The 25,286-nt window shown below is 45.3% G+C and overlaps 1 protein-coding gene across 2 annotated transcripts in view; it reads right to left on the reverse strand.

The window, feature by feature from the left end:
* The window catches only part of DOCK8 (dedicator of cytokinesis 8), a 1,170,453-nt gene that overhangs the window by 19,474 nt on the left and 1,125,693 nt on the right, over window positions 1–25,286 (reverse strand). For both annotated transcript variants that reach the window (XM_069625758.1, XM_069625759.1), the window contains one exon: window positions 22,226–22,332. In XM_069625758.1, coding sequence (XP_069481859.1) covers window positions 22,226–22,332 — 107 coding nt within the window. The remainder of the gene's footprint in view (window positions 1–22,225; window positions 22,333–25,286) is intronic.

Below are 25,286 nucleotides of genomic sequence, written 5' to 3' on the forward strand. Positions count from 1 at the left end.
ATAGTCTGTTGACTTTGAACTTTGGACTGAGGCATACTGAAGCCTTGATAAGAAAAGATATGCCAAATTTTGTTCGAGGACACATACATTGGAAGAGAATACAGTATCCTGACTCTTAACACAGAAACCTTATTTGGACTCACTTATGGTGTCATGCAGTAGTGACATCACTAAGGACGTTTTGATCTATTTGGAGTTAGTACTAAGGTCATATCCGTCCCTAGTGGGAAGGCTCACTCACATCACTGAATTTCTTCAAGATCCTGAAAACAAAAATACAATAAGGAGGCATGATTACCAAGCAGTTCCTTTTACTCCCGGAGTACAGCGAGGACAAGACAAATGTCCCAAGCAGAAGAAGCAGTGAATAGGCTTGTCAGCGTGCTATTCATTCGCTTAATTGAAGATGTCCAGATCTTGTTGGGAGACACACTGACGTCTTAACATTTCTTCGAGATCCAGCAAACACAGAACGTTTGAGTATAATCCTGAACGGAATCATAATTCAGGTTGCACTTCAAGCTCATCAAAATCACAGAAGATTGTAAACTTTCCGTCGAGGGACAGATCGCGAAAGTGTTGCCAGAGGACTTCAATCCTGCTTATGCTGACAACGAAACGACATGTCTTCTGGAGTGAAACAGATAAGAGGCATTGACTGGGAACTTGTTTATTTTATTTTGAACAAACGAATTAAAGACTTGTTGAACTTATTACCTTATTTGACATTTTTGAATATGGAAAAGAGAACTGTTTCTGGAGACAAGAGACAATCAATTATTCAGGCAAAGAGAACAATCGTTCCAGTATCTGCAACCTACAAGCAGAACCAACAGAACCCAGATATAACATTACCTCAAATGTATTAAAGAGTTAGTCTTACTTCCTTAGATGATCGAAATGGGCAACCAAATAGTAATCTTGTCCTCCCTCAGGAGGGGAGACACTCGTATTGGACCGGAAATAAGTGTTGTAAATTGACCTATAGAGGAATTATTTACCTATGCATAGTGTTCATTATTTTCTTAATGTCACTGACGTATCAAACTGCATTTTTTATTGGTGCACAAAGCGTTCCGATTCCAGTGCACCCACCTAATGATGTATGCATGAAACCCACGAAGGTGCCCAGACCTTACATAATCATTCCAGTCCCTAGAAGGTCTGATAGAGGAATAGAGGAATGAGTGAACTTTAGATGGATGTGATGAGCAATAATACATACACATTTGTGGTAAAAAACAAATTGAACCGCCGGAGACAGGGTCGGCAGAGCAAGCATGAGAGGGGAGTTAATGAAAAAAATACACACGTAAATGATGAGTGCATATACACCTGGTCTAGTGTCAATAACTACAGAACCACAGTCCAAAGAATGGGAGAAGTTTGGACAACCAACAATGAGAAGTTCCACAAACAGAGACAGCAATGACAAGCACACCTGATCCAGCGATGGAAGGGTCAAGCGTGAGTGCTGCAAAACAGCCATATGCTGGAACAGTAGCAGAGTCAATATGGACATTCATAACCAGAACAAAAAAGATACAAGAGGACAAGGATAGAATTACCAGACTTTCTCCTACTGAAATGGTACAGATGAAAATACCTGGACCATGGATGGGAATCCTCCAGCAAGAAGAAGCTATATGGATGCGGTTAAGGATGTGATTATAGCAAACTACAGAAACAACTTGAGAATCAGAAGAAACACAAAAGAAGACAACAACAAACTAAATGACTACCTGGACAGCACAGCACACTTGGGAAATAACATAGGGTACCAACATATGAAAGAAGTTGGAAGACGACCTTCCGAGGAGAATGCTTTGTTTGTGTACTCTTACCATACAGCATGGGAAAGTCGAAAATCTTTGTAGCTGTTGAAATAGATGTACAGACTGCACACTGTCTGTCACATATAGCAATGTGCAAGAACAGAGGCCAGTTCATGGGAAGTGATGCTTCTCTCAAATGGCCACTGAAAAAACAGATCCAGATGAAGATGATTATGTTCAAGACATAAAGACAAGAAACAATGCCAAAACAAAGAATATGGCGATCAGATATGAAAAGCCTAGCAGAGATCCGAGTAGAGACAAACCAAAGACTCAAGGTTCAAGGGAAAACTCATGAAGAAGCTTGGAGTTGGAAGAACGGAGGTCAAATTCAAATTTGGGGAACAGTGCTTTCACCTGACGGATGGGAGAAAGGAGTAGTGATCTGTAGAGCATGGATGGTCATTGGAACCTGCAAAGAAGCAATTGAAAATGCGCAGAGGATATGCAAGCCATTGTGGCCGAGACTTGCAAGACTGCTAACATGGGTCGAAGACAGAGGAGGACCCTTAAAGATAGTGCCATTGGAGAATTCCAAATTGTGCTTCAGAAACAATGATACAAGAAACATGGGAGAAAAATCAGAACTAGAACTGTGGACACATCTATGAAGCTCCAGGAATGATGCATGGAACTGCAGTGATTATGGATCATTCTTGGGCATGTGGATCCACAGCATATATGAGATTTCTGAAGAATTGGGGAGGTATATGCACATTGGTGAATGTCCATGTTCCAGCGTTGATGATTCCAAAAAGTGATTTGAATATTGACAGTTTCCCGAAGAGAACGAAGAGGGAAAATGATTTTTCTACAAAATCCATAGAAGCTTTCGATGCTATCCCATATGAACATAGACTGTTCAGTCAGACTTCTTCAGTGTTCACCTTGATCTTGATGCCAAGAGTTCAGGTTGGAGCAAATACTAAATGGTTGCAGATAACCAGATGGGAGTTACTGCAGACCATCAACACGACCGTAAAAGGATTTAATGCAATCAAGGCAGAGTTAAGGGCGATTTGACTAATGACTCTCTAGAACAGATATGTCCTTGACATGATCACACCTATGGATGGAGGTGTTTGTGCAAAAATTGGAGAATCATGTTGCACCTTCGCACAATGACGAAAATGGAACCTTAACAGAAGCCATAGATATGCTAACAAACCTACAGAATCAGATGATAGATGAAGTTTACGATGTTGATGATGACAGCTGGTTTGGATCACTATTTTCATGGGTTCCCCAATGGATGGCAGATGCATTCAAATTCCTAGGAGCCCTGCTAGTGATGATATTGTTTAGATTCTGTGTTATCAAGATAATATCTCAGTGCAAGAAAACTGCAAAAAAGGCCATAGGGATGAAGATCATGATTGATGTCGAGTCAGGATGGAAGCCCAAGGACCTGACTGATAAAGAAATAAGAGACTTTGTGAAAGCCAGCATTTATGCACCAGAAGGAACAAAGTTTTGGTATCCAAGGAAACACAGAAATTATGTGGGAAGATGAATCTATTGTAATCCAAGTGGAGAATGTCAATTAATGACATGGAACAAAAATGAGCACGCGCGAACAGCAGGAAGCTTGAAGGGAGTCATAAAAATATGGACCCCAAAGAGATATTTCGTCAGACCTCTATGTTTGGATCCAGAGGATGAAATAAAGGTGGATACAAAAGAAAAAGTGAGAGTGGTTGATGAATCGCCCAGAGGGGGAGTGAAGAGGAAGTGCCAAGCACGATTCACACTCCTGCTGCCCATTTTGAAGTACCAGGAACATTCACACCGAAATATGTGACGTATGATGAACAAATAAACCAGCAGGGAGCAGCAGTGGGGCTCTGTCCAGTACTTATCAGAATAACAGCACCTATTGAAGTACCAACACCTAAGAAAGCCTCGACAGTAAGGTACCCATTGAGAAAATCATATCGACAAGTGAGACAGAATGACGATCGTCAGAATGTAATCCCCAAAGAAGCTAAGAGGATACCGAAGGAAGACGAATGATGAGGTCATAAGAACCCGGACTGACTCACATATGGAAGATATAACGACCTGAGAATGATGACAAACGAGATGAAACACCATGGACAAGTGACATTCTAAGCCTAAAGTGAAACAATTGATGTCAAGATGTCAGAAACTTGTGCCACAAGCACAATGAAGATATTCAGATATTCAGTTAGTTTAAATGTGTACATATGCAAAGTAACCACAAGAAGCATAGAAATCGCGAGGCTTGCTTATGCTTAGTAGTAAGATAGATTGCAGCAAGTGCCACCTGTACATATGGCTACCTCAAGAAAGCACTTTATATAAGTATACTTCCACTACGCACAAGAAGCAGAATCAACCAAAGGTTACTAAAGGTCTCAAGAGGAGAGTTTTGCAGCAAACAAATCGAGAATTAAAGACGGAGAGAAACTCAGACGAAGGTAACCATGCCAAGAAGCCAAGGTCGTACCAGCTGAAATAGACCAACAATGGATACAATTAAAGAGAAGAAGAACAGAGTATCCTGTTCAGAAAGGTCAAGATAAACCACAAATAGCAGAAGACTGGCAGAATTAAATCAAATACACAAAATTTCATGAAGGAAAGGCCTATTTCACAGTGTCGGAATCCCATGACCAGACAAGCAGGAAGGGATGAAACGTTCACACCTACGCATGGACCTTTGCCATGCCCAGACGCCTTTACTTTCCCAGACCATGAAGCAGACTCAAGGCCAACCCCAAAGAAATAATTGACACATGACCACTTAGGTGATGACTGATTGTAACAATAATTGGAGGGAAGCTGAGGTGCAGACAAACTCCCTGCACCTGGCCTGCTATTCTGCACGCTGCTAAGTGCAAGTGGAAAAGTATGAGTGGGGTTGATGCCCTTTGTTCCATCCATACTGTCTCTCTCTCTCTCTCTCTGGCAGCCCGGGTAAAATCAGGGTAAAAAACAATGTTTAGAAATTGAGGGACAGATGCAAAGCAAGAGGCTCTTACTTTGCACCTGTCCCTCAATTTCAAAAAATCGTTTTGGTTTGGGTATACTTCTACATCTGTGCACGGGTGTACACAGATGTAGAGGTATACCCAACCCAAAACGATTTTTAGAAATTAAGGCAAAGATGCAAAGCAACAGGTTGCATCTGTGCCTCCATTTCTAAAAATCATTTTGGGTGTATTTGTATATCTGTGCACCCCTCTTGACAAGAGTGGTGCGTAGATGTAAAGGTACACCCAACCCAAAACGATTTTTAGAAATTGAGGCACAGATGCAAAGCAAGTCTGTCCCTCAATTTCGAAAAATCATTTTCAGTTGGGTGTATTTGTACATCTGTGCACCCCTCTTGGCAAGAGTGGAGCACAGATGTAGAGGTACACCCAATCCAAAACGATGTTTATAAATGTAGGGGCAGAGGCTCTTGCTTTGCATCTGTCCCTCAATTTCTAAAAATCGTTTTGGGTTTGGTATACCTCTACATCTGTGCTCCCCTCTTGCATTGCATCCATTGCATGTGCGGCAGGAGGGGGCAGGGAGGGAGCAAATGAGACTGTTTGCATGTCTCTGAGTGTGCACGTGGTGAGGGTGAATGCTATGGGCGGGGAACGGAAGCGTTGAGGGAGGGAACTCCCCTGAATTCTAAGGAAGGAAACTGCACGGGAGGGGGGGGGGAGTGTGGGCAGAGGTGGGATCACCTTCTAGGGGGCTTTGGCGAGGGTGGGGGTGGGCAGTAAAATGTGAAAATTTGGCATTTTGAAGACCACACAAATCGGCCGAAGTGAATCTGTCTTTTTTGTATTTGTTCTTCAAAATGCGGAATTCTCACATAGAACCCTGTATGGACCTTTCCATACTGTTATCCTTGTTCAGTGTAATACCATTCAATGGAACAGTACTTGCAGGGCTGCTGCAACTGTAATGGTGCAGAGCTATTGGGCTTCTATAGAGACAGTAACAGCACTTCTCAGCAGGGCTGTGCAATCTATATGAGCCAGCACTTTCCAGTAAAGCTGCCATATTTGAAATGGGGCAATGCTGGTACTCCTCAGTTAGCTTGCTATACTCTTGATGGGGTAGTACTGCTGTTTCCCAACAGGGCTTCTATAATTGTTGAACCTTCTCAGCGGTAATACTATGCTTTTGTTGAGGCAATGCTAGTTCATCTTAATGGGGCTGCTATACTTTTGATGGGACAACATCAGCACTTCTCAGTTGAGCTGCTACACTCTTACAAGGCTTAGCACTTCTCAGCCGATTAATCTATTTTGATTGGTTAATTATAATGCGCGTAATAACCAGAGGTTTCTAAGCGCAGACCGAGGGATCAAACCTGTGTTGTGCGAACCGAGGGATCGAACCTGTGTTGCTCTGTGTCGTCTTGCTTCCAAGGCGAGCACGTTGCCCCTGAGCTATCCTCCTGAAGATCTGAAGTACATTTAATGATACAGAACCAGAACCATTGAGCAAGTCTGATTTCATCTTCATCAGAATAACTCAAACACTGTCGTGGTTATACAAGAGCTAATATATTTAAAAGGATGGAATTACTCAGACTGTAGCAGCACTATTCAATAACCCAAAGTGCTTAAGCATAGTTAATGTGAAAATACTACACTTCTCACCGTTGGCACAGTAAAGCCACTTCTCACAGAGGCTTCTATACCTTTTATGGGGCAGCACTGATCGCGCCTACTGGACAGCTTCACTTTTAATGGCACTTCTCAATAGGGCTGCTATACTTCAATAGGAAATGACCAACACTACCCGGCAGGGAATTGCATACTCTTGATGCCACGAAGCAGCACTTCCACCCACCACAGCTGCTTTATTTTTAATGGCACAGTACGTGCGATTCTCAGCCACTCTGCTTTACATTTAAACAGACCGAATTGTCATTTCTCAGCAGGACTGCAAAACTATACCATTGTGTTCTGTATGTTGAATACTTCTTCACCACAAATGTGGATTCATGGCACTCTCCCAGTGTCTAAATAGTAGATCTGGCTACATTCAATTGGCAACAGGTATGTCCCGAGCTGCCTGCTGTCCATAAGCTGCCGCTCAGGATGTTGGAAGCCATCATGGGGCAAGAGATAGAAGGCTTGTGCCTGTAAGATATCAGAATATATAATGGTCTTCCCAGATGGGAGACTGTCTCCATTAATATACATGGGGTCACTGAGATGACCAAGAGTGAAACTGTACATTTAGTTGTGAGATTACCAGCAACAGGTGATACTATGCTCCAAGGAGTGAGGTGCCCACTCAATATATCACACTGTTTAAAGGTGTGAGACCCATCCTGAATGCTTGCCCAAAGGGCCTTGGCCAGAATTTCACACTGAAGAAGTGAGCATGTGATCCGGGGTCTGCAACCCACACACACGCAGGGGATTCCCATGCTCCCACTTGCGAGATTTGCATCAAATTAGTGAGATTGTGCTCCAAGGTAGGAGGCACACACACAGTTTTTGCTCTAAGGATTGACACACTCACAGGATGGGCTGACATTTCGTTCTCCCATCCTACTTGTGTTGCTCTGCCTTTTGAGGGCTACTACAACCTGGATGGTTATAGAGGGGCGGAGTAGGGGCAGTGATGGCCTACTGGAATGCAACTGGAAGGCTGAAACCTCCTTCTTACTTGACTTTAGTATATGCAGTACAAGCTAGCCAATGTTTCCACTGTTCTGCGCCCCACCCCCTTCCCCCAAGTTGGCGACTACGTGCAAATGCGGTCATATAACTGCTGGTGATGTCACTTCCTACATTTGGGCACCCCCCCGGGAAATTCATAAGTTGGCTCCCCTGCTCTAGGGTCCTATAGTTAATAGAACCAATGAGATGTTGTACTTTTAGTGACGTTTACAGTAGCCATTTTGAAGGAAGGGCTTAGTTGCCCCACCTGACATTGTCTACCCAATCCCCTCTGCCCGTTACCATATACAGATATAGTACCTATTTTAAGGTTACCTTCCTAGAACCAATCAAGTTGCATGCTAAGTTTTAAAGAGTTACACGTCAGTGATGACGAGTTTTTGGTATAAATGTTATGTTTTTTCGAAATTAATTGGAGTTGAAGCGAGAAGGAAGATCGAGTGGTTGCTGATGTTCGTTGAACTCCCCGTTTTCTGTACTTGTCATTAAACAAACTCCCTTTGCCAAACTATTCAGTTGTCATTATTGATTTGGTGCAAGAGTATGACTCTGCATCCCCCCATCAATCTCAAGGGTGCTGCTGCTGATCTTAAAGTGCTGTCTGCAAACCCCCAGTCCTATGGGCCGGCTAGGGTCCATCCAGGACACTATTATAACAATAAACCCAGAGCACATTCTGAGCTGGGATTCTTGTGTATATAGAAGTAATAAATGGGTGTTGATAAAAGACACCCAGAAGGCTCTATTGATATAAGCCTTAGCTGGGTATAGATTTATAAGATTTACTACTGGGGGTATTAGCATAATTGACCTAAAAACATTTGACCTCAAATATTTACTTGAATCTTTTTGACCTTTTTTCAGTCAAATTTAATAAAATATATATATATGGAGGTTGGTAAGGGTATATATTAGGTTGAGGGGAAGTGGGGAGTTGCAGGGAGTCTCCCCCCGCATTTTAGACCGAACAAAAGGTCAACTAAATTTGATCAAATGTGAATAGGTCAAATGTTTTAGGTAAAAAAGACCCAAACCTTACTGGGTACTAGAGAGCTATGAGCAAAGTTCTCATTGCGATGAATGTTTTCCCAAATACCAAGCTAAGTGCAGCGCCTTAAATCTGATGGCAGCACTACTTGTACTTTAAACAATATGATAATGGAAGCCACTTTATAAAGCACTCTATATTACCATGATAAACGCTGAATATCTTTGGGGAATTCTAGACACATCACCTTCAACTGCTAACTTACTGCAAACCACATATGGGGCACTTTGGAATAACCTGCAACACGTGGCAAGAAAGACACCTTGAGCACTGATAGCCCAAACCTGAGGGGCTGGCAAGTAATCACCACAGAGAATCGGATCCTCACTGGCACTAGTGACCTCGGTTTTGTCAAAACCTGCTTAACACAAATGGCGTGACAGCACTTACAGTTCTTTTTCTTTCCACCTCCATAATAAGGTCTGTCACTTGGTAAGACCTGGAAAGTCACCAACTCCCAGACCGACTCCCTGACCGTCACAGCCGAAAGCTCACCCGGAGCTGGGATCTTTCAAACGCAGCAACACTCCACCCTGAAGCGTCCTGGTGGCCGGAGGACTATAAAACTGTGACACATACACACCATCAGTTGCATGCGTGTAGGTGCGCGATTCTGTCGAAACAAATGGAGGGGTAGCCCCCAAAGATTGGCCGAAAATGCCCTGGTGTAGGGACATTGTTGTGGGACCCTGGAGTGGTCTGTGCGTGGGTTGTCCGGTGGTGTTCCACGTGTAAGGACAGTGAGGGGTTGTGTTGGAGTGGGAGTTTTATCTCTCTGTTGGGGTTGGAATGAAGTGGTTGGTTCAGAGACCAGGGTCTTGGAAATGTTGTGGTGAGTGTTATTTTTCTCAGTTCCTTTTGTTTGTAAGGGAGGGAGATATATTGTAACCTGCTTCTCCCCTTGTGTCTGTGTTGTAAGTGGCTTTTCTGCCCCCCTGACCAAGTGATTCACCTGCCCCTTCCAGTAACACCTGGCCTCCTTGGTCCTACACTGCCCCTCATAGAACCGGTTTAGCTGCCCTGGTAGTAAAAACTGCACTCTTATGCTTGCCTGATATTTTCAGCTTGCAAGTGGGTCTTCTCATATGGGTTGGCAGGGGTTGTATGTCTCCTGCTGTCACAGCATCTCCTATTCTTTTCAGGTGTCCCTGCTGTCCCCCTTGAACAGCTGAAGGGTTCTAACTCATCGCCAATGCTAAAGGAGATTAATCCCTCACAGATGGCCAGGGGTGGACTGGGAACCAAAAGAGGCCCTGGAAATGACTTTCAAAGTGGCCCCATATTACACATTTTCAGCAAGCCAAACCCTTTTCCTATGGGGAAATTTAGAAATACCACACAAAAGAGGCCCAGGGTGCATAGGCCTACCGGGAAATCTCCAGAGGTCCCTATAGGCCAGTCCACCCCTGCAGATGGCACTGCACTCGGATGCTGTGGTAACTTCTTTACTTAAGTTCTGGTTATAAGTTTCCCAGTTACAACTATCAGGTAAGTGTATTAGGTAAAAGACGTACACAGACAGACACAGCACCCTCTCATGCAGTCAGCTCACTTCCAACGGACACACAACAGAACATTCAAGGGAAAACACTCACTCAGCATTCTGCATCCGCAGACATTCCACAAGCATCCACAGACATTCCACAGCCCACATGCTCACAGCACAGACACAAGGGGAGAAGCAGGCTACAATGGACCCCTTACCATCAACATCTTCCCTTTCAGCCTCCTCTCTTCTCCTCACAGGACCAAGTCCTGTCAGCATCCACTCTCGAAACACTGAATTAGAATGTGTCATGTAACCAGTCAGCTAACCTACACCCTCCCAGCACTGCCGGAGCTAACCAATCACACTGACCTTGAGAGTGATGTCACTGTCAAGCAGAAGAAAGGAACCGATGAACCCTTTGAATGCCAGTATGCAGCCCCTTGGAAAAACATAGATGAGACAAGCCAATGATGCTCCAAATCCCAAATTAGACAGAGCTCTAGCGCACACCGCAAGGTGAAAAAAGGAATTATTCTATGTTAATGTTAGGTTATGTTATCTTGTATTTATGTAGCGCCTCCTGCCATATGTAATGGCATCAAAGCACTGTGGGTGGGAAGCATTTATTTTGTAAAACATTTCTTTATAATGCGCCTAATACCGTACCTGAGTTCAGTTTCTAAGCGCAGATCCAGGATTCGAACCTCTGTTGCTCTGCGTGGTCTTGCTTCCAAGACCAGGGCGTTGCCCCTGTGCTATCCTCCGTCTGGAGATTAGGGCAGAGTACATTAAATAAAAAAGCCTAGCAGTACATGCAGTAGAGGCAGTACAGAGGAAGTGGGGTGTGGAAGGTTTACAGAGGAGGGTTGATAGAAGAGGTTTAATATGCCTTCGCTGGAGAAGGCGGAGAGCTGGGAAGCTGGAAGGCTGGAAGAGGCCAGAAAGACTATGGGGCTCATTATAAATTCCCCAGTCTGGACAAAATGGCAGAAGAAATGCTGGTAATTCCAGCCACAGTTTGATGGTGGGGCAGTGATCTACCGGCAGTCCTGATCTGCCAGGAGATCACGCACCTACTGGCACACAAATTCCAGATTCACCGGCACCAGTACGACCAGTGCTGGTAATTCCGGCAATCCCATCCATGGAGTCCTTTTAGACTCCATGGAATGGGAACTTACCGGCATCTCTGCTGCCGGTAATATCCCAGTAATACCAGGATTTTGGGTGGTGTAAAAGGTAAGGCAGTTTGACCAGAATTACCAGCGGGATACCGGCAAAACTGTAACGAGGGCCTATGTGTACAGCTGGACCAAATGTTTTCCTGGGACTCGGCTGTATACTATGGGGCGCAGCGAAATGCAGGAAAGGAAGCCGGGCTTCGGTGTGCTTGGAGCGCTATGGCCAATGTGTAGGGTTGAGAACTTTTATTTTATGCATGCATAATGCCCAAAGTCTTTGTTTCTGCAAAACAGCAGCCCTGAAATAATGTGGCGTCGCTTTTTAAGGTGCGCTTCCAGAGAGTAGAGGATGCTGGCCTGGAAGTAGGAACAGACAAACTATATTTCGCAGCGTAGTTTACCAATAACAAGCTTCTTTGGGCCCCGGCAATAATGGAGGAAAAAGGAGAATTACTACAAAGAAAAGATCAAGGGGCATTAAAAATATCTCCTCAAAAGTGGATCCTGCAGGGCAGTTCATCGTGGTTTACAATTTCATCGGAACAGTTAATACTACAGGCTATTAGGCAGCCAGTGTGCACGGGTGATGCCAATGAAGGAGCGATTGCAGAGGTGAAAGAATTGATGAAAGGCAGGGGACAAGGGGCGCATTCTGCACCGCAAGTACAGAGGCAGCGGGAAGATGGAGCAGCACTAACGCCACGAGAGCAGACAAGGACACCTTTCCACCCAGACAGCCAGGACCCCAGTCACTGGATTGCAAGAACTGTACTCCTTACTCTTGGAAGTAGAGAGTAAAACGGTATTTCAACAAGCACAGCTCGCTTTTATTAAAAGAAGAGTATATTCTAAACACGCATTGGCAATGCCAATTCTTGCCAGGCACTGCCATAGTGTTGTTAACTAGCTGGTGCCAAATAGTGTGAGTACATGACCATCTAACAGCAGTTCCTGCCAAATGTCTAATACACAAGCCAAAACCGTTGGCTTTGCCAATGCTGGTTTTCAACAGACTTGGTTAAGACATTTTTATTACACCGGTAGTGCGTTTTCAGCGCCAATTAAGCCATTAATTATAGGTCTGCTGCTTTACAAACCCTGGCATGCACTTCCATTGCAAACTTTGATGGTAAGGCTTGATTAAAGTGCGCTCAAAGAGTTACCATGAGGAGGTGTTTTTGGGCGAGGAAGGGGCAGGAACTGGGTAGGCAAATAACCAAACAACACTTGCAAACTTTGTGTCCCACCTCATATGCCTTTTCTCCCTATCTGTACTCTAATACAATAGTTTTGTCTTATAGGTGTCGCTAAGCTGCCCCCTAATAGCCAAAACTAAAAATGCTTTTGCAGCAAGTGTTACACAGATATGTTTTCCTTGATGTTTTCCTCCACATTCCTTTTGTCCTGCTTCTTGGCACGCATATCTATCTCCTTTAGTTCTCAGCCTACCACTGCACAATCCTCTCACCACAGCCCCCCAGCTAATATTGGATTTCAGTTCCATCTTCTACCTCTGTGTGCTCTCGCCCCAGGGGCGCCTCCAAAGGGTGGCCAAGGGGGGGCCACGGCCACCCTTATAGAAAGGCTGGCCCCCCTATTGGCCACCCCCGTGAAAAAGCAACAAAAATATTTTTTTTTCGCACTGAACTGTGCATGGACATGCCCAGTTCAGTGCGAAAAAAAGGATTTATTTTTTCCTTTTTTGCTGTGTCCCACAGCCTTTGATGGTCTGGGGCAAGAGAATGAATTAAGGCATAAAAAATGTATGCCAAGAACATATAGCCTGCAGGGCGGGAGTCGTTGCAACGTGTGTCCCACTGTATTCAATGCGTGTGTGTGGCCCATATGTTGGGCAGTGCCGAGTGGCTCCAGGTTGCCTCTGTCTGTTTCTCTGGGGTTGGCAGACGTCACACCCATGTAGCAGCGTGCAGGCACCATGTTCAGAGCAGCAGACCACACAATAGATGTTTTGACCAGCTCCCAGAGGCACAGCAGTTACCCTGCACCCATCTATGTCTGCGGTGCTAGTGCACACACAGTCAGCGCCCCCACCGTCACTTCTCTTTTCTCGGCTACAACAGAGCCTATCCTGTGAGTGGCTCGATCAACTCCTTCTGTTTTGCCTTTTGGCTCTGGTGAGAAATGTTGCACTTTATTTCCCTTCCTTGCTTTAAGCTGAAGCCTAAATTGAATTACCTCAAGGCTGCCAAGCTCAAATTACAGGCGGTCCTGCAAGCGGCTAAGCAGGGGAGAGACAGCACTCCTGTGTATGGATGTAGGGGCGGTGGGACGCGTCCTCTAATTGGCCAGCTCCAGGTGCCGGTGGCTTGCCTGGGCAGGTCCCCAAATGTGAGCCCAGGACAGGGGAGTGAGCCAGAAGTGTGCGTTCCCCTATCCGCAGAGTGGTGCATTTCTTTGCACGCACCTAAGAAAGACGGCCCGGCAGACAGCAGCAGCAGGGGCCATGCAGGAACCGATGCAGGTAGCCCACAGCCAGCCTCACCTCCACACTACGGATCTCATCATTTTAAGGGGAGCCCATAAGCCACACTGCTGGCAAGCTAGCAGAGGTGCATTCCCATGACCTTGCTACCCAGGGCCAGGCCAGTTATACAGCTGCATTTCACTGCAGATATATCCCAGAGCCATTAAAATTAAAGCAAGCCATCTTAAATGTAACGCAACCATTCACTGGCAATGCATGGAGTCAAAGCGCCAGTGGAAAGGCAATCGCATCTCTAAAAGCCCAAAGTGAAACAGGAACATCATTAGAGAGCTGTGGAAGGGAATCCACTGCATTATGGAAATTATAATGTATTATGTATTTATACTGGACCCCTTACTGCAACAGTAGTCTCACCTAGCCGAGGCTCCTCCCGTGCTGGTGTATTGTGCCCACACGGCAGAGAAGCAGGTTATCACAAGTGCGGGTCAGGGAGGTAAAGAGAAACTCATGTGGTGTGCCCAAGGCTGTCAGTGGTACTGCATGCAAAGGAGACCTGGGCTGCAACGCTGAGAGATGATTCCACCAGGCAGGCAAGAAGCAAGCACTTCAGAGCTGAGAGGTAAGCAGAGTGTGTCTGGAGATACAGTCTGAAGAACAGGAGTATTCCTAAGAAAGTCTAACTTTTAAATTGCCTGGGTTTTTTATGCACACTGACAGGTGGTGACTTTACCTAGGTTGTGTTCTCAGTGAAACAGAAAATAATAAAGGAAAGATGTGTTGCTCAAATTTACAAGTAACATTCTTAAAACTAAATTGGGGACGACAGAAGAACTGCCATTTCAGAAACTGAAAATAAGCCTTTTGGTAGACCCTCATTTTACCATCAACCTGTCTTCCCTAAGATTCCTTTGTGGAGACCAATGCGTAAAATGTACTGGGTGTATTCCCATCATAAATGCAGTCCAAAGACAAGATACATCTAGTATTCTATTTCTACATAAGTCAAACCCTGCTGAGTGCACCATATTTGATAGGCATGTTGGCAATGAAAAACTTGTGAGTGAGGATTTAGAGGATTCTCTGGCTATGATATGATATATGATATTTTAGCTGTATCGCGCTCATACACAAGTGTTTCCGAGCGCGACAAGGCAAGGGAAGGGAACAAGGGAAGACAAAACAACGATCTTACTCAGGCCCAGTGACACTGAGTACGCGCAAGTGCAGGGTGGAGCGTAGGGGGGGAGTGCAAGGGAGATGGGAAAAGTGGAAAGGGCTGAGCAAGGGGTACAACAATACAAAAGGTAGTGCAGCCAGCAAGGTGGCAGGTGCAGGTGGTAGGCGGGTTCTCAGTAAATGTTTGGTCCCTTACAATCAATGTGCTCCTTTAATTTAAAACTGTATATTTGACTTTTCAAGTCAAAGTTGAACAACTATTCTATTTGAAGAACAATACATTGCCCAACATGCATATACACATCACATATTCCTTACATAGCACAAGCAGGATTGTGAAACTCAAAATGTGAACCGTACTGGTATTAGTGTAAGCGCATCCGGTACATTAATTAGTTAACAGTTAAATAATCAATGGAATTATATCAATATGCAATTTCTTAACTCTCATATATACATAGTTTTCAACTGGACTATATGCTGCATCGGCATAATAGATTTCCTGAAATTCAGTTATGTGTTTGTTTTGGTGTGCCACCCCAAGATTTCCTTTGGCCTCATCAGGCCACCCCTATAAAACATTTCTGTGGGCGCCACTGTCTCGCCCCCTCACTGCAGTCTGCTCTTCATTTTTCTGCCGCACTATTATATCCACCAGAGTTCTTCCTGTACCTTGTGATTCTCCTGCCCATCTGTGTTCTATGCACCCCTCGCAGGCCTTTCTCCTTCTCTGGTCTCCGAACGGCTCTGTTCCATACCTGTGCCTCTTTTTCCTCGTTTACCGCACCGCTCTCGGGTGCCCCCACTAATGGAAAATAGATGCAGCAAAGGCGTGGAAATGCTGCCCTTTTTTTTAATGAAAGGTCAGTCTGCATGACCATTCCCATTATGGGGCTCATTTTGGAAGTCCCCGTAATTAGTTGGGGACCCGTTACATGTGCACTTTCTCGTACATGGGTGCCCGTTGTCTCATTTTCATCATTTGCATAGCGGAGGGCAAAGGGGGAGGCCAAAAAGTTGGCACACACGTGTGTATGCTGCCCTCTTGCAATCTGCCATGCAAACTGAGTAAATGAAGCCTGCCATGTACGCCTAATAGGCATTTACAATGGATTCCCATGTAGCCCGCCAGCTTTTTTCTGAAGTGGGCGGACTCCATAGGAATCCCCAGCATTTGCGCCGGCATGAAACTCCCTGCTTCAGCAAATGCTGGAGTATTTGTATGGTAGAGAGGAGGGGAGTGGTAGAAATGTAAGTTATGTTCTGCCCCTCCTCTTCGCCATACAAACACTTGAGAATGAGGCGTGACCTGTTGCAAGGATTTTATGCATTTTTCTTACATGACGCCTCATTACACATGAGCCCCTATGTATTTTAAGCAACACTCACAAGGAAACTCTAGACTTAGGAATGGGCCAGGATGGAAGGATGGCAAGGTTGGGAGCCACTGGCAGTATTTTACGCCAACATATCTCGCAAGTACCCTACAATGCTTCAAAGTGTTCCATCACGAAAGTTACACTTCAAAGCCGCCGTCACTGCACTGGTCGCCTAAGTGTGTGTTCCCTATGTACTCCATGATCGAGTTGTGTGTATTGGACTTGCATGCCTGCTCCCTAAACAAACACTGGCCAAGCCCTGGGGTTTGGCTTTGTGAACGTAGAGAGTAAGAGTTATTTGGTAAAGCCACCTCGATACCAGCTCCAGCCATGCCATCCAGACAAGGGGCCTAATTCACAGAAGAATTGTATAATGACAAAACCCCACTGGAAAACCATCTGTGAATAAGGGCCATAGACTCTTGGTTATTATAATGATTAATTTTATGCTGGTATTTATTGAGGGAGGACCTCGCTTTCAGAAGAAGCCGAGCGCTTTACAGAGGTATACACCAATACAGATACATAATGGAGCGCTTTACAGAGGTATACACCAATACAGATACATAATGGAGCGCTTTACAGAGGTATACACCAATACAGATACATAATGGAGCGCTTTACAGAGGTATACACCAATACAGATACATAATGGAGCGCTTTACAGAGGTATACACCAATACAGATACATAATGGAGCACTTTACAGAGGTATACAAACAGTACAGATGAGTAACAGAGCGCTACTTCAGAGGTAGCAACACAACCGCTATACAGCGGAGGGGGAGTAGAGAGGAAGAATACAGAGGGGCATAGAGGAGGGGTACAGCTGTAACAGGTGGTGGCAGGGAGGTGAGGGGTGGGGGCGTGCAGCGAGTCAGGTGGCACGAGGGGCAATGTGATGACCTAGGTGTTGAGGCAGAGAGAGTCCTTGAAGAGGTGGGTCTTGAGTTCTTTTCGGAATTGTAGGAGCGTGGAGTGAGTCTTAGGGAGTTTGCCTTAGGCCAGTAATTCCCTGTGTGTGAAATGAGTGTCTATACGATGTGTATGTGCATCATGGAGCAGAGCCTAGCATGCACTAGGCCACTGAACAGGTAAAAACGACTCATATACATGAGAAAGACAACCCAATAAAGAACTTAAGTTTGACAAATAAAGGTTTGCACCAATTAAGTTTGAAAACATGAATATGTTAGAAAAAATAACAGGAGGGACCAGTTAAATAATGGGACACAGCTGGACTAGGACCACAGGGTGACGTCGGGGGACTGGGTAGTAAGGCATGGACGCCCTCTACAGGCAGAAACTAACAAAGAGAAAAGGCTGCCTGTCTACAGGCAACAGAAAGGATGAGTGTAAGGAAGAGCGGTGGCAATATTCCATGTCCCTCGGATTTAACGAGAAATGATGCAAACAAGGTTGTGGAAAATGGCACCGAAATGAAAGAGTGGGTTTCCGGCGGCAGCCATAGAGCCAGAGTGAAGAAACAGCTGGAAATGAAATGGAACTGGCTGCTCCTTTGAACTAAATGTAATGGTGATGCAAAATATACAAATGTCTGTTTCTCAAGCTAACTCACTCGCACATTTTCCAGACGTGGTAGTTTCGAGCAAATTATTCAAACTTTTTACCTACAAACACTGTTATGGGCGCAGCAGACGGGAGGGGTGGCAGGAATGTGTCCAGCCTTTAAATGTCCGCTTAGGAAAATTCCCTGGGGTGTGGAACACATGTAACGATTGGCAGGCTGGCCGCTAACTGCTCCACACAGGAAGCAAGTGAACGCCTTTAAGGACCTTGTGTTGATGGATGCACCTTGCTCAATCTCCTCACTGAGCCATTGGTGCAATATGCACACAGATGCTCATTCTGCGTATTCAGAAGGATCGCTTCCTGTTTAAGTTCAGCCACTGGTTCCATTCAGACCATCCCTGGCGGATTCTCCTCAGAAACAGCTCTTTGTAGATTGGCAAGGATTTGCTACACCCATTACATACTCCTTTCCACTAAATGCCAGGAGCGTGCACAAGGTGGAGAGAAAAAATAGCAACAACCCGTTTTTTTTCCCTGTCACCCGCCCCTGCCTACATGTGCACCGCCCAATGCCATAAGAATATTTGAGGCCCAATCTGGGGTTGCAAAGGATTACTCTGGGAGACTGCCCCAGGTAGCGGGTGGTGCAGATGATCCACAGCCCGTCATGCTTGCAGGAACATTGCTAGGCATGGACAGGATGAACATCCTACTGTGGTGTCCCTGCATACACATACTGCTGCAGCAACACTGCCTGCCTCCACCCCTAATCCCCCCACATGACAATGCGGATAGTGAGAGACAAATGCAGAGCCCACCTGCATCTGTGTCATTGAGGGTGTTTGGATAACTTGTTTCCACACTCTTCTGCCACATGCAGTGCTGCAGAAGAGCCTGGCCTATATCTGTAGGCTGTGGCGTGGACGTAGATTGTTCTGGTGAAGTGGATTAGACACAGATTCCACCCTGTGGCAGAGGCAGGCTGTTGTGCTAGGGGAGCAAGTGACACTGGAGGGGGCACCGGCATTCAGAGGCTGCTGGTGAATTTTTCATTGGAGGGGCGTGAATATTTTCCATGAATTTGTGCAAGCAACCAAGTGTAGTATTGGAGCCGCAGCAAACCAACAGGGATTCAGTGGGGGTTCTCCCCCAAGAAATTGTTAAACATAATCAGTTAAAATTGTGCATTTCACAACATAATTATTGTGAAAAGGTGGCTAAAAGCCATACAATTAGAATCAGTTTTGGAAGGTAATGCTAGAAAACATCCAGCAGATGTCAGGGCGCCAACAGCACGTAGGGGCAATTTCCAGCAATTTTGTTGATGCCTTTGTACACATTACATGCCTATATCATGCTAGTGTAAGAAGGCTTTTCTTGCTGGCTGTGCCCAGATGTGCCAGTATCCCCATGTAAGAACAATAATTTCTGCTTTGCTCTTAATGCTACAAATAATGCCTTACTACAGCAAGAACATATGTCCATACTGGTTGCACCAATGTAGACAGGTATGGCCACATAAGAACACTTATCATGTTTTCTTTTCTGATGATGCCACTAAAAATGTAACTGTAAGAAAACACGTTCATACTGACTGCACCAATGTAGGGCAGTGTAAATTCTTGTAAGAACACTCCTAATGTTGGCTTTGCTCATAATGCCATGTCACTGCTGTAGGAAAATATGTCCATATTGGCTGCAACAAAAATGCCTTTACTGCCAGTACATCATCATGTTGGATTTGCCCATATTACCAGTAAAAAATACTATTTATATAAAAAATACAAACCCTGGAGTCATCTTCGACTCCCCTCTCTCCTTCCTCCCTCACAGTCAGGATATTAGTCCCACTTTCAGCTCTTCCTTCCCAAAGGAATTCTCCCTTTTCTCACTTTCGCCCAGAGGCTCAATGTTACCTAACCCTTGGTTCTCTCTAGGCTTAACTGTTGAAATAGCCTCTTCCTGAATCTACCATTTTCCACTCTGTGACCCTCCAGCTAATCCAGAATAGAGCAGCAACACGTATCCTTGGCCTTAAGCCCAGGGACTGCATCTCTCCTGCTCTAAAAAGTCTTCACTGGCTTCCGGTTGCTGCACAAAATTCCTCTGCATTATCCACAAGGCAGTCTGGGCCCACGGACCACACTATCTTCAACTGTATCTTACTAAATACTCTCCCTCTAGACCACTACGCTCCTCTTGCACCAAATCTCTGTGTGTAAAGCGTTTTGCAAAACATAGGGTAAGTGGTTGCTTACTTTCCTCAGCTGGCTCCCTCCTATGGAACAGCCTCCCCCTCCCTCTGTGCCTTGAGAAGCCTCTTCTTAAATTCCGGAAACTCCTTAAGATTCTCTTCTTTACCTCCACCTTCCCTTCTTCTCTCCTATGATAATCCCACAGTTGCTGTGATTGGTGTCCTGGGCCCTTATGCATCCTTGAGCCCTAACCTCCCACATACAATCGGCCCAGCTCCTGTCTATCTGCTGCATTTGCACTTACACCCTCTGCCCTGAAGGCTTGCACTTACACCTCTCGCGGCTTCAAGCCATGTAGCACTCAACATTCCTAGCACTTCATCTGTGGCTCTCCCATGAGTTCAGACTCCACAGGACTTCCCCCTCGGCCCTCTTCCTTGCTGCACTTGCACCTTCTGAATACTCAAAAGGCATAGTAGGCTTGTCTTTTTCCCTACTCCTACCACTGCTCTTAAACATTGTTTTTTAATGTATTTCCCACTCCTGCTCCCTCCCTTGCCCTGTGGGTGCTTTGAAACAGTATTTTCTTATTGTATAAGCACCTAACAAGCAACCAATAAATAAATCAAAAACAAATAATTCCACTTTAAGAAAACACATACATACTGGCTGCACCAGTGAAGGGCAGTAACCCCATGTAAAACAACTCATCATGTAGGCTTTGCCCATGATGCCAATAAAAAAGGCCATACTGTTGTAAGAAAAGTTAACCATGCTGGTAGGCAACTTCCCGATGTTAAACAGTAACTTTGGCCTAATCTGTAATGCCATGCAAGTTAAGTGTGCCCCACTCTACCCCTTCCCCTCCATATAAGTGTATGTTGTGCAAGTGTTGCTGCCAAGACACCTATCACTAATAAAGCAAGCGCAAGAACAATTTCAATTCCTGTTTTGCTGGCGAGCAGAAAAGCATAGCCTTTTGTCACTTATTGTATGGAAAGGGGCAGAAGATTTCTGCTGAGCAAAATAAATAACTATGTTTATAGGGGCTGTGCGTGTGTTTATCTAGCGAAGAGGCAGTCTGTGATAGGCACTTGCAGATGACACCTTGTAAGATATTCAAGAATTTGTTTAATAATTAATTTTAGTAAAAAATGTCATATGAAAATCCTGTTGCTACTTTGCACGGTGGGCCGGGAGACTGTGGCATAAAATCAGCCTGCACTTCAAAGAAAAAGTGAAGGCGGAGTCTTTAGTAAAATGGGTTGCAAAAAGAGCATTTTAAACCTTAATTGTACAATGACATTGGGGGTCATTACGAGTTTGGAGGCAGCCATGGTGCTATTAGCACCATGGCTGCCTCCAAACCCGTGTCCGGGTCCGTGGTGTCGGAATGGGGACTTACCGGGACATTCCGACCTATGAGGACCCGGTAAGTCCCCATTTCGAAAACCATTCCCCATTCCCATTTGAGCCCCCATTTGGCTCAATGGGAATGGGGAAGGAGCTGATAACGGGCCCGCAAATTGCAGTTACGTTATTAGCTCCATATTCCCTTAATGGGTCCTGCTAAAACAGGTTGGTAAAACCAGCCGGTCCTGGTGGGACCCGCTAAGGGACCTCGTAATAGGGTGGCAGGGGGGTAACGGCACCGGCATCCTTACCGGTGTCGTTAACCCCCTACCGCTAGGGTCGGAATGACCCCTATTGCTTCAAACTACCAGTAATTAATCAAACGGACCCACTTTGGGCAAAAAACGGTCCCACGTTGGGCAAAAAACAGTCTGACTTTGATTGAAAAAAAAAAGCAAAAATGGCCCACACGATCAGGGTTCCATGTTGCCCATTAGGACCGCCCGAGTCTGCTTGCCACTCTTTTTGCCTTGATGTGCCTCTTTCAAAATAGTAATTTTCAGTCAGTCGACTGCTGCAACACGGGTAACTGCTTAAGAGTTTTTACCATTAACAAACAATAGGAGCCAGAATTCAAAGAAAACACGGTGGAAATACACCAGAAAAGAACCCGCCAATGGCAAACTGCTGCAAAGGGCTGCTAGTCCCCTCCTGCTCCTCACACTGGCAAATGAGGAAGGAACTGCAAACCCTTTCGCCATCTATAAAGCAACCAATGGCAAACTGCTGCAAAGGGCTGCTAGCAGCCCCTGCTCCTCGCACTGGTAAATGAGGATGGAACTGCAAACCTTCTCGCCATCCATAAAGCAGCGAGAAATGAATGAACGGCTCCGCTCCCTGAACGTGATACAATGTCCTCTATACTCACCGCATTATAAATTCTTTGAAGCACAGTCTCAGCTTGTTGTGATGGCGGTAGAGCTTGGGGTCTGCTGGTATTTCAGCCAGAAACACTTGGGCTACCTCCAGTGGACCCTATTGGGGACAAGACACAGAAGGAGATGCATCATGGTTGGAATCCGAGAAGCAAGGAGTATTGCTCTGTGCTTTAGAATCCTCACATTTCATGAACACATTTTTTATTACGGGTGTCAGGGACAAATCCATGCTCCTGTTTTGCATTTTGTGTGCTGTGCTCTGAACAGAATTCCTAAAGTACAGGATTGTGGGAGACTAGACCTATATAGCAGCCCAGCGTGCTGGACACACAGCTACACATGGGAATATACTACACTACAATATGTAGGGAAAACATAGAAATGGGAGTAAAACATGGCCTTACCTAGGATGGTCTTTTTTCTGTCTACCCCTCGCTGAGGCTATCCCTCCGCATCTTTCCTCTCTATCTCATTTCTGTATCTCTTCTCTCCACCTCTCCTCTAGCCCTCTCTCTCATCTCCACCATCTCTTCCCTGCCTGTCCCCAAAGCCCCGTCCCAAGCTATGTCTTCCCAGTCGCTCCAATCATCTTCTACTTTGCCCGTTGCTTGTACATGTGTGGAGGGCACAGAGTGTGGGAGCTCTGGCTACAATCCAAGGTAGGTCTATTCCTTCGACAAGGATGGAAGGTGCCTGTGCTGTCTTTTTCATGATTTCCTGGACATGGGGAAGCTCAGGCCATGGGGTATCATAGATCTTGAGAGACACATAACAAAGAGAAACTTCGTTCATGGGGAATCGCAGTGCTTGCGTGACACAGGACAAGGAGAAGCTCACTCCTCATGGGACAGAGGGCTAGGAAAGGTTTACTGCGTATGAGACAAAGGGGAGGACTAGGAAAACTTTACTGCGTATGAGATTAAAGGGCCCGGCATGTTTGTACGGCTGAGGACAAGGAGAAGCTCAGTGCTCATGGGACAGAGGAATAGCAAAGGTTTACTGCTTATGCGACAAAGGGCTCGGCGTGTTTGTAGGGCTCAGGACAAGGAGAATCTTAGTGCTCATGGGACGGAGGACTAGGAACGGTTTACTGCTTATGAGACAAAGGGCGCAGAGTGTTTGTAGAGCTCAGGACAAGGAGAAGGTTAGTGCTCATGGGACAGAGGACTAGGAACGGTTTACTGCTTATGAGACAAAGGGCCCAGAGTGTTTGTAGGGCTCAGGACAAGGAGAAGCTTAGTGCTCATGGGGCAGAGGACTAGCAAAGGTTTACTGCTTATGAGACAAAGGGCCCACAGTGTTTGTAGAGCTCAGGACAAGGAGAAGGTTAGTGCTCATACGATACAGCACATTACAAAATGTGTCCTGTGCTGGCCGTGCCCCAATCATTGATAGATGATAAAACAATTAAATATTAAATATATGTAAATACACCACAAAGGGTACATTATTCAATTTGTCATGGATTTTACCTCCATAACTAGATGCTGTTTCAACAAACTACTGCACTTATGAGAAGTCAACCCCGCTTCCTGCTTCGCTGTGCAACACCCATTCATTAAATTTTGAATTTGAAAAGCACACAAAAAGGAATGCAATTGGCACAATCGCTCTCTGATTTGAAGGCCATCACATGTAGCAAAAGTAAAAGGCAATGGTCACTGCCAGGAAAATATGTACAGGAACGCGTCAAAAGTCATAAATTGTGTTGGGAGCAAGAGCAGCAGGAGACAAGGAAATATTGAATACGATGAGACAAAAGATGGAGAAAAGCAAAATGAACATTTTGAAAGAGAAGGAAAATAAGCAGAGTAGAAAATACATTGAGGAGGAGTCCCGGGGAAAAAAGTTGGATGCCCTCAAAAGCGGGTGGAGTTCATATTCCAAGTCCCCATAATTCGGCAGCAGAGACATGTTATGTTTGCGCTTATGCGTGAACGGGTCCCCGCCGTCACATTTTCCTGATTTGCATGGTGGAGTGCAAAAGGGGAGAATAAAAAGGCGGTGTACACAAATTATCGAAACGCCACCTGACATGTACACATGGCAGTCGGCATTTACAATGCATTCATGTGGAGTCTGCCTGCTTTTTGCCAGTGTGAAAAGCCAGTGTACTCCATAAGAATCCCCGGGATTTATGTGAGCATGAAAATCCATGCTGGCTCTGATGCTATAGTATTCATATGGTGGAGAGGGAAGGGGCTGTGGAATTGTAGCTTTTCAACTGTAAAAATTAAGGAAAATGAGGCATGGCGTGAATGAAAGGCGTGTAAGGCTTTAGTTGGACCTTCGACTTTCTAGTAGTCATCCCTACATAGAAGACTGGTTTTAGTTTGTACTCGTTTGGCGCGTGTGCTAACTTTGGATATATAGGATTCTTCCTTTGTTTTTAGTTCAGGTGAGTGGAGAAATAGGGGCCACAAAGTTCATTGTTTCTTTCTGATTTTATTCAATTGAATTCTTCAAATTGAAAGAGTAAAAAGTGGTGTTGACACGTGTTTCGACCCTACAGGTCTTTTTCAAGGCTGGTGGGTGTGGGGCCTGAGTTTTCATTCATATATGCTTTGTGCATGAGTATCTGGTTCGCCCAGTATGTCCTGGGTTGATAGAGGGTTGGTCGGGGCTGGGTCCGCCCTGCTCTTAATTGTCACCAAGGTCGTTACCTTCTCAATTTCAGTGCGTCTCAGCCATCGGATTGTGCCACGAAAAAGACCTGTAAGATCGAAACACGTGTCAGCACCACTTTGGTCTTGGCATCAACGATTCCCTCAGGATCTGTTCCACTCGCTCAGTTATGTCTTCAGTCAGCTCTCGATCATACTGCATTTGGACTGCAAGTCCTTGCACTGACCTGCCGCAGCATAGGACCTCTACAAAGTGAACAGTCATGTTTTCTTCCCTCCTCATCCCATTTGAGTACCTTTCCTTGGAGGTTATCATCAGGCACGCAAGCTTGCCAGTGCCATTTCTGTTGTTTTGATGTCGCCTAACTTACAACGGAGCTCCTACTAGGTAAGATTTTCATAGTAATGATAAATCCTCCTGACCTGG

The sequence above is a fragment of the Ambystoma mexicanum genome, chromosome 6p, assembly GCF_040938575.1.
Source record: "Ambystoma mexicanum isolate Mex_15411 chromosome 6p, UKY_AmexF1_1, whole genome shotgun sequence".
Classification (NCBI taxonomy): Eukaryota; Metazoa; Chordata; class Amphibia; order Caudata; family Ambystomatidae; genus Ambystoma; species Ambystoma mexicanum.